This window comes from Sorghum bicolor, chromosome 1 (assembly GCF_000003195.3).
Source record: "Sorghum bicolor cultivar BTx623 chromosome 1, Sorghum_bicolor_NCBIv3, whole genome shotgun sequence".
Lineage (NCBI taxonomy): Eukaryota > Viridiplantae > Streptophyta > Magnoliopsida > Poales > Poaceae > Sorghum > Sorghum bicolor.
The window spans coordinates 26,478,036-26,488,881 of NC_012870.2; the positions used below are offsets into that span (position 1 = coordinate 26,478,036).

Genomic DNA, 10,846 nt, shown 5'->3' on the forward strand with positions numbered 1-10,846 from the left:
AACTAAACAAGACCTAAAGCACAAAACATGCCTTAACAGTACTATGCTAATTAAGGCCATATTTAGTTTTAAAACTTTTTAAATTTTTTTGTCATATCAAATTTTATGATATATTTATAAAGCATTAAATATAAATAAAAATAACTAATTATACAGTACTGTTATTTACGAGATGAAACCTAACTAGTCTATAATTAGATAATAATTATTAAATAAAAATAAAAGTACTACCTATCTAAAACTAAGGCTTTGTTTAGTTCACCCAAAAACTCAAAACTTTTCAAGATTCTCCGTCACATCGAATCTTACGGCACATACATTGAGCATTAAATATAAATAAAAATAAAAAACTAATTATACAGTTTGTCTATAAATCGTGAAACGAATCTTTTAAACTTAATTACACCATAATTAAATAATGTTTGTCAAATAAAAACAAAAGTACTATAATATCATTTTTTCTAAAAAAAAATTGGAACTAAAACAAGACCTAAAATAACGACGCTGGCTGCACCACAGCAGCAAACAAACGATGTGAGGTGAGCAGTGGTGGTAACATGGGCCTTGTTTAGTTCCCAAAAAATTTTGCAAAATTTTTCAGATTCTCCGTCACATCGAATCTTTAGACATATGCATGAAGTACTAAATATAGACAAAAATAAAAACTAATTGTACAGTTTGATCGGAATTGACGAGACAAATCTGTTGAGCCTAGTTAGTCCATGATTGGACAATATTTGTCAAATACAAACGAAAGAGCTACAGTGTTTATTTTGCAAAATATTTTCGAACTAAACAAGACCATGGTACAAATGATGTGACCTAGGAGAGGACAAGAATTGAATTCCAGTCCCCTACTTTTGCACCGAGGCCATGTTTAGTTCCCTACTCAAAATTTTTTCATCCATCCCATCGAATCTTTGGACACATGCATAAAACATTAAATATAGATAAAAAAATAAACTAATTACACAGTTTAGTTAAGAATCGCGAGACGAATCTTTTAAGCCTAGTTACTCTATGATTAGCCTTAAGTGCTACAGTAACCCACATATGCTAATGACAGATTAATTGTGCTTAATAAATTTGTCTTGCAGTTTTCTGACGAGCTATGTAATTTGTTTTTTTATTAGTTTCTAAAAACCCCTTCCGACATCCTTCCGACACATCCGATGTGACAGTAAAAAATTTTTGTTCCTAATCGCCCTGAATTCACTGCCACCTACTAGGCTAGGCTACTACTAGTACGGAGCATGAGTCGTCGTCTTCCATCTCTCCCTCCCTCTCCTTGCAACTGCAATACCAGCGCAATACTACACACCACACATGGTATGGGGTAGTGGGTGCTCAAGGTATATACACTACACTACAGCCATGCATGCACAAGCATGCTCTACTGTTCATGGCTACGTAGTACTCTACATGCCTCGCCGCAGTTATTGCGCTGGCAGCTTGGCACTGCCCAGGCTCTCCCACTCCCACCCCGCGGCGGCCCGGCCCATCACCTACCAGCTGCTGCTTGCCATTAACCCCCTCCTCCATCTCAGCCCTTATAAATCCGCTCTCCTATATTCCTCGCACTCCTCCATCGACCATCCAGATCGATCCATCTCGCGCCATTGCTTGCCTTGCTGCGTGCTAGTCTCCTGTCCTTCCTCGCGCCATTGCAAGCTAGCAACTGCAACAATATAATGGGTAGCAGGGAGGTGTTGGGTGCTGCTGCGCCAACGACGACGACGACGACGACGACGCAGGCGAACAAGGTGGCAGTGATGAGCCGCCGCGTCGTCATCCAGCTGCTCGTCCTCCTTGCCGTCGTCGTCTTTCTGGCCCCGCCGCTGTCGTCGAAGATGCCGGGCAGCAGCCTCCTGAAGGAGATGGAGAATCTGGTGGGTCTGAGCCCCGCGGCGGTGGCGGTTGCGTGCTGGGCGGCGGCGGCGGCGGCGTGGGCGTACGCGGTGTCCCGCCCGCGGCCGGTGTACCTGGTGGACCTGTCCGGGTACGTGGCCGGCGCGGCGCACGAGGCGTCCCGCGCCAAGACGATCGCGCACTTCGGGCGGTGCGGGCGGTTCAGCGACGAGAGCATGGCGTTCCAGAAGCGGATGCTGGAGCGGTCGGGGCTCGGCGAGCGGACGCACTTCCCGGCGTCGCTCATCAGCGTGCCCGTCGACATGTGCCTCCGCACGGCGCGGGAGGAGTCGCACGCCGTCATCTTCGGCGTCGTCGACGACCTCCTCCGCAGGGCCGCGGTGGCGCCCGCCGAGGTCGGCGTGCTCATCTTCAACTCCAGCCTGCTCAGCCCGACGCCGTCCTTCACCTCGCTCATCGTCAACCGCTACGGGATGCGCCACGACGTCGTCAGCCACAACCTCAGCGGGATGGGGTGCAGCGCGGGCATCATCGCCATCGACCTCGCCAAGCGACTGCTCCAGGTTACCACCAAACTATACTTAAAAGATCTGTCTTGATTATTATTTCTTTTAAAAAAAATTACTCGTCGTATCGAATCAAATCAAGTGTTAAATATAGATAAAAAAATAACTAATTATATAGTTTATCTATAATTACACGATAAATCTTTTAAACGAGAAACTAAACAAGGCCTATACCACTGTGGCAGTGTCACTAACTAGCTAGGGTAGTATGGTCCGTGCATGCATGCATCCACCCGATTCTTGCACGACAACCGAGGCCGGCCATAAGTACGTAATTAATCGGACGCAGTAATGAATACTCTCTGATCCTGTCATGTCAGGGTGTTGTTGCTGTACAAGCACAACTCACGCTCCATTTAGATTTCATCAGAATCTATTAATAAATAAAATAATCATGCTCTTGATAAATAGCTTGACTGAATGGTTATTAGCACGCAGTAGTACAAAATTACCAAAAAAGAAAAGTTGGCAAACTAAAAGTTTCATCACAACCTACATCGCGTACGTGCTTTAGTTTATTACGTTAATTTATTCCTGCATGTGCATGAGAAATTCAGGCACTGCTCAAGTTATGTATGCACAGTGGTTTCGCCGCGCTTAATGACTAGTGGTACTGATATTCTGCTTCCAGGCTGGTTTTGCAGATAATTTATGTGTGCACATGGTTGGCAACAAGTACATATAATATTTTACCCTATTTTCCCAAAGAATTGAACACGTACGCATGCATGCATCTTCGTTAAAAAAAAAACTAGCTAGGTTCTTAGGCCTTGTGTAGTTCCAAAAACTACCAAAAATTTTCAAGATTTTCGGTCACATCGAATCTTACGACACATGCATGAAGCATTAAATATGGATAAAAATAAAAACTAATTACACAGTTTACCTATAAATCGCGAGAAGAATCTTTTGACTCTAGTTAGTCTATGATTGGACAATATTTGTCACAAACAAACGAAGTGCTACAGTACCCGAAGCCAAAATTTTTTGCAAACTGAACAAGGCCTTAATTGCATTGGCATATGATCGACCGATGGATGGATATATATATATACTGTACAAGACATATGTCGTGCACTACACTAGTGTTGGCATCTATGGTGGCCGATGGATGGATCGCTGTTGGTGACCGATAGATCGCTGTCGGGTCCTTTACTTCTTCTGAACCCACAATTTAGTAGGGTAGCTGACTACGATCATGCCAGTAAAGGCAGTAACATGAAAGCACAGACAAGAGCAGCAACGCGTAGGTCCAATGCCCTCACTTGCAGTATGCATATATGCATCTGGATCTGGTTGCACAAATTGGCACTTGGGAAACTAGTTCCAATTCCTGTTTATTTCCATATATTACACTGTTAGTTGCATTGCCTAGTTGGGAGTGGTCTTATCTTGTTACATGCTCCCCCCCACCCCACCCCGGTTCACAAGAAATTGATGTTTTACAGTCTTCAAAGCATGACTTTTTACCACTACTTTTTATAACGTAACTCATTTTCAAAAACACAGTAACTATTGCACCGTTTGTGTATGATCAATGTTTGGGGATTCATATGGTCTGGTATATGTAGGTATACGTATACGACTAGATCGCTACTTTTTTTATTAAGAAATAAATAAAATCACAACAAATTGAAGAGATCACTATGCCATATAGCAAAAATGTCATCGTTCTAACGTGGGGGTTTTTAACCGCCCACGTTTTATTTATAGAAATGTGAAAGTTAACATTTCAAAGCGTGAAAAGTAAAGAACTGAGAATACCTATTTGTGGCTCCATGCATGTGAGTGGGGTCAATGTAATTTGTACTCTCCACAGAACCAGCACACATAAGATTAACAGCGCATATACATTTGTTTGTAAACGGAGGGTATACATTTGTTTGTAAACGGAGGGCACATATACATGGAGTTTTTACAGCCATGCATGTGCCGGTGCCGGTCCTACTCCTTATTACTCCAGCATACTAATAACTGCATGAGTGGTTCAATTCGGTCGTCCATATGGATGCTAGTGGTGTCAGTATGTAGTACAGTTATACGATAGCTTTCTAGGAGCGTCGTCTGCACCAACGGCAGAAGGAGCACTGGTCAAAACGGAACCATGCATTGCATTTGCATGTAAATGGCACTCGGTTCCCACCCACACCTCGCAGCGCGCGACAGCAATAACTACTCCTATACTGCTTCAGCAATGCCTAGCTTGTCAGTTGTTGCTGGCCCCCCGGACCCCGGTCGACGCCCCAGCTCCGTACTTAGGCCTTGTTTAGTTCCTGAAAAATTTTTTGTAAAATTTTTCAGATTTCTCGTGGCATCGAATCTTTAGACGCATGTATGGAGTATTAAATATAGATGAAAATAAAAATTAATTACACAGTTTGGTCGGAATTGACGAGATGAATCTTTTAAGCCTAGTTAGTCCATGATTGGACAATATTTGTCAAATACAAACAAAAATGGTACAGTGTCTATTTTCCAAAAAATTTTGGAACTAAACAAGGCCACACGTACAAGGTTTTACTATACTGGGGTGTTCTTACCGCGGTTATTAATCAATCAGTCTATGCATTCATGCATCTGTGCAATGACAAGCTCGTAAATGTTAGTCTGACAAGGGACGACAGGCCCTTCAGGTAATCATGTGTGCGGTTCTCTGGCTCCACTGCGCCTGATAGCTACAGTAGCTATACTTACTTACGTGTATATCACTGCTGTGCTTCTGGGGCCATTTGCATTGACCACACGGTCATTCTGGTTAATCCCTTCGTTACAAAGGCCTTGTTTAGTTCCGAAAAGTGAAAAGTTTTCGGTACTGTAACACTTTCATTTGTTTGTGATAAATATTATCTAATCATGGACTAACTAGGATCAAAAGATTCGTCTAATCATGGACTAACTAGGATCAAAAGATTCGTCTCGTGATTTACAGCTAAACTGTGTAATTAGTTTTTGTTTTCATATATATTTAATGTTTTATGCATGTGCTACAAGATTTGATGTGACGGGAAATTTTGAAAACTTTTTGGTTTTCAGAGTGAACTAAACAAGGCCAAAATAGAAATACTACATTACGTGCAAATCTTGTTTTTCCATAAGGCCAAAATAGAAATACTACATTAGGTGCAAATCTTGTTTTTCCATACGTATGTATGATGTATGTGTGCATGTATGCATGCAGGTGCACCGGGACACGTACGCGCTGGTGGTGAGCACGGAGAACATCACCCTCAACGCGTACATGGGCAACAACCGGCCGATGCTGGTGACCAACACGCTCTTCCGCGTGGGCGGCGCCGCCATCCTGCTCTCCAACCGCGGCGCCGACCGCCGCCGCGCCAAGTACCAGCTCATCCACACGGTGCGCACCCACCGGGGCGCGCACGACCAGAGCTTCGGCTGCGTGACGCAGGAGGAGGACGACGTCGGCTGCGTCGGCGTCTCCCTCTCCAAGGAGCTCATGGTGGTCGCCGGCGAGGCCCTGCGCACCAACATCACCACGCTGGGCCCCCTCGTCCTGCCCATGTCCGAGCAGCTCCGGTTCCTCGCCACCGTCGTCCTCAACCGCGTCTTCCGCGCCAACGTCCGCGCCTACCTCCCGGACTTCAAGCTCGCCTTCGACCACTTCTGCATCCACGCCGGCGGCCGCGGCGTGCTGGACGAGCTGGAGCGCAGCCTCAAGCTCAGCGCATGGCACATGGAGCCCTCCAGGATGACGCTCTGCCGCTTCGGCAACACATCCAGCAGCTCGCTGTGGTACGAGCTCGCATACTGCGAGGCCAAGGGACGGATCAGGAAGGGGGACAGGGTGTGGCAGATCGCGTTCGGGTCCGGATTCAAGTGCAACAGCGCCGTCTGGAAGGCGCTCCGGACGGTCGACGGCGGCGAGGAGGGAAACCCGTGGACGCCGGAGATGGACGTGCTCCCGATCCACGTCCCCAAGGTGTCGCCAATCGACGAGACCACCTACACGTTCCCTGACGGCGCAACCTACAAGGTCTCATCTCTTGGTTAAAAATCTAAGTCTATTATTATTATTATTATTATTATTATTACATGATTGATTTCTCATCATCATGTAGTAGTAACTTAATCGATCAAGATATTATAATTTAAGAAGAAGAAGAAGAAGCAGCAGCGCGTCGTTATTAATTAAATGTTATTGCCAGGCTCGATGATGGTGACAGCTGGGCCTTTTTAGCTACTAGCTAGGGCTTGATTTCGTTACTGTTTGCCATGATTTTGCATCATGCATGTGTACGTAAAGAAGCTCTATGAACTCACGCGCCAAGAATTATTGATTTCGTCGATCCATCTATCTTCTTTTTGTCCTCCTTTGGTGATTGTTGATTGGGAGATTCATGCGCGCGCACATGATGCACTTATTAAACGCGGAGGAGATGTAGTGGTCCTAGCTATTAAAAGGCGATGATACACAGCTTTCTCATATTTGATTTTTGATGAAGTACTCGATCACCTTAATTCTGAAGGCACACGGTAGAAAAATGATTCCTGAAAACCCAAATATTATCCTACTGTTGACTCAATCATTGCTGGTAACAATAGCTAGGCATTAGATCGTACTAACCTGTAGGTACATTACCCTAAGTATCTCATCTCTACAATTACCAAAAACAATAAGCCAAGGATGCCCCTGTATGTAGGTGCTGCTAATCTAGACAGTTTTTTGTTGTTGTTATTATTATTACTATTTAGAGAAAACTAATTCGAAGTATATATTATGTGCATAATGTGTGTGCCACCGTGCGTATTATATATATACTTTTGAGTGGAACCGTGCATATTATACTTTTTTAGGGGAGTGCATATTATATGTATGCATGCATATATAGGAGCAAATGGCTAGTATTTCCATGCCGGGCAACCTTGCGCTCGCGCTGCGCTAGGGTCCAGGCGAGCCTGCATCCTAGCCTATTGGAGCCTTGGGTCTTGGCCCGGGTGAGCCCACGTTCTGCCCGGCGAGCTCGATGTCAGCCCATGCGTGCGCGGTGCGCCGAGCAGTGAGAATTTTTTTTTCTAAAACAAAATTTAATTTTAATCCCAGCTTGTTTTTGCGAGTTCTGACACTGGGAGGCCGTGCTGGAGACGGAGACCGTGCCCTCAGGTCACCCTCGGCCGGGTCTACCTCCTGGAACGGTAATGATATATATTAGCGTACACAGTACAACTACGAAACGACTCGACTTCGTTTTTATCTGCTTCACTCGATGCTCCCTTATCCTTATCTCCACTCTACGTCTCCGCCTCCGTACATTCACTCCGCCGCTCGCTCGGCTCACTACGACTGCGACACCTTCGACGGATGCCACGCCCGCGCTAGCTAGTTGCCGCCCAGCGCTGCTCGCCAGTGCTCCCTCCCTCTCTCCCTTCCTCCTCTGCTGCCTCCATTGCTCCCCCATGTTCTCCAATGAGCCAATCCTCTGTTTTTCCCCCACCAGAGATGAGGACGGCGGCGACGGCTACGACGAGGTAGGTCGATTTTTCTTTCTCCTCCTTTTCCTCTTCCAGATCTGAGCTCTTCTCTCCTCCTCCTCCCGCTCTTCTAGATCTGAGCTCTTCTTCTCTTCTAGATTTGAGGGATGCGACAGTGGCTAAGTTCCAACGAGCTCTAGGATCATATTCTCTCCTCTCTTCGATCCTCCCTCAAGTGAGCTCGAAGGTGATGGGGTCAGGGGGCTCGAGCAGGCTACACCTCGGACTCATACCCTAGCTGTTGTACGTCCTTTTTCTGCTATTTCTTCTGGTTGCAATGTGAGGCCTTGTTTAGTTCCAAAAAATTTTGCAAAACAGACACTGTAGCACTTTCGTTTGTATTTGACAAATATTGTCTAATCATAGACTAACTAGGCTCAAAAGATTCGTCTCGTCAATTCCGACCAAATTATACAATTAGTTTTTATTTTCGTCTATATTTAATACTTCATGCATGCGTCTAAAGATTCGATGTGACGGTGAATCTGAAAAATTTTGCAAAATTTTTTGGGAACTAAACAAGGCCTGGGTTGTTGCAAGAGATGATATCAGAATGGTGTAATAGGATTTTTGAGTTCTTGCAACTGATGATTTTCGAGAGTTTCCATTACCCTGTTTTATGGTTGATTTTGTGTTGTTGCAGTACTACTATTTAAGATATTATAGTACACATTTTCCAATAGTGCAACAAATAATTTTCGATGTTGCAGACCATATTTTTTGATGTTGCAGTACATGTTTTTTCGATGTTGCACTATATATTTTTGTGATGCTACAATACATCATTTTCGATGTTGCAGTACATATTATTTTTAATGTTGTAGTATATATTTCCTGATGTTGTACTACATATTTTTGCGTTATTGCAGCGTTTATATTTAGATGTTTACACTATATAGTTTTTCCATATGTTTGTGAGGTTCCACTTGAAGTGTTTTTTTGCCTTGGGACAGTGGGGAAATGAGGTGCGTTAGGGACGGGGTCAGGAACACGGTGCGAACGGAGGATAGGGGCACAGTGGATACAATTTCATTCAGTTCTATTTTGTTTTTCGCAAGTATTTCATTAGCATATTTCGAGTGTTTCGACTGCTTCGCACTTAATGTTGCAAGTGTTTTATCTAGATTTTCAAAAGTATATCTGGTGTTGCAAATAGTGTGTTTCATATGCAAGTTTTATATGTTTCATCTGCCTTTAGAAGTATGTTGAAAATGTTGCATTTGGATTGAAAGAGCATCTAGGCCCCTAGTGATTTCGGTGATTAATGACATTATTGATTACTATGACTAACGTATGTTTTGCAGAGGCAAAGTCATAGGTAAGGTTATGGTAAATAGGTACTCGATGGACAGGGACGTACATGCCAACTTAATAGTGAAAATCGTTTTGGTTTTCAAAGGATGGATGGACATCGTCAAGACTAGACTAGGTCTAAGTGCCATATGGTGAAGAAGGGCACTTAGAGTAGTTTAGGACTTTGTTTTCCATTGACCGTACTATTAAGAGGGGCTTTGATCTAGTAGCTTGACTTAGGCAAGGCTTTAGGTTTAGGTGTGGTGCACACTTGGTAAACCTAGCACTAGGCAGCTCAGAGATAGTCCTTAGATCGAGAGGAACCAACTTCGTTTTGGAGCGATCGCGTTTCGACGAAGTTTGGGTGCCCAAAGGGGCACCGGACGCTCTGTGAGTGCGTCCGGTGAGGTCCCTAGCCGTTAGAACAGTGTGGTGCTTAGGGCTAGGCACCGGACGCTAGCACCGGACGCACCGGGTAGCGTCCGGTCTTTTACCCAGGGAGGTTGCAAGCCTTCCCTGAGCACCGGACGCTAGCACCGGACGCGCCGGGTAGCGTCCGGTCCCATGCGCAGGGAGCTTGTAAAGTTCACCCGAGCACCGGACGGTGCACCGGACGCTGGGAGTTAGCGTCCGGTGACCTGTCAGAGAGAAGTACGGTTAGCCGTTATGAAGCACCGGACGCTCGGTGCAGTGCGTCCGGTGCAACATAATGTGCGTCCGGTGACCCCGTTTTCAGTGGAAAACGGTTGGCCGATCTTTGGATTTCGTGGATAGTATTTATACTCCTCCACCTCGTCCATGAAAAGCCCTCTTGCCCATTTGAACATCAGAGAAACTTGTTGTGGAGCAAGAGAGTAGCAAGAGCCTAGAGAGGATTGAGATTTGAGTGATTTCTTGAGAGAATCCTTCTCTAGTGAGTTCCAAGAGTCAAGTGTGCATCCACCACTCTCTAGAGCCTTGTTTGGGTCAAGTGAGAGTTCTTTGCTTGTTACTCTTGGTGATCGCCATTGTTGACGGTTCTTAAGTATCAATTTTAATTATCAAATAAACAAGAGAAAGGACCAATATGCAACCAACACCTAGAATTAGGATTTGATCCGGCAGAATTCCACGAGTTTTGTTGTTTATCTATTTCTGCAGGGGGTTATCAGGAAATAAGGAAGAAAGGCCCACATGTCGGGATTACATAGAGATATCAACGCACCGCGCGATTTTACATCATCTAGAAGACTCCAGAAGCCACGAGACCGAAGCGGAGGCGAAACGGGGCCAGGCCCAGGGCGCCCGCCCTGGAGGCCTGGGCGCCCGCCCCCCTCTGGATTGCTTTCGGGACTCTCTTCGTTCGGGATATTCCACCGACCTATTGGATCAAGAAAAACATAGTACCACCTCGCCTATCGACCCAAAAACACATAGAAGGGGAGGACTATATAAGCAAGGCCCCCCTGGCCCCTGGAGAAGACATGAAGAAATTATCATAGAGACTGAGGGGTGCCCTCGAAGGAAAACCTCTTCTCTAATTAATATTTCTTTTTAGGCTTAGCAACCAATGTAAGGTAGAAATAGATCTTCTAGTTTCTACTAGATTGAGAGAGATAGAGTGGAGGAAGCCCGGCCTGTCGGTGTCT

At 45.2% G+C, this 10,846-nt stretch overlaps 1 protein-coding gene across 2 annotated transcripts; it reads left to right on the forward strand.

Annotated features, from left to right (window-relative positions):
• On the forward strand, window positions 1,565–6,750 carry LOC8064914 (3-ketoacyl-CoA synthase 20). Of its 2 annotated transcripts, XM_021458198.1 has the most exons (3): window positions 1,565–2,432; window positions 5,614–6,429; window positions 6,515–6,750. In XM_021458198.1, exons 1-3 carry the CDS (start codon window positions 1,692–1,694, stop codon window positions 6,515–6,517), a joined length of 1,560 nt encoding a protein of 519 aa, XP_021313873.1. In that variant the 5' UTR covers window positions 1,565–1,691; the 3' UTR covers window positions 6,518–6,750. The 2 variants fall into 2 exon arrangements, with proteins under 2 accessions (XP_021313873.1, XP_002464620.1); XM_002464575.2 differs by having other exon boundaries at window positions 1,569–2,432; window positions 5,614–6,750.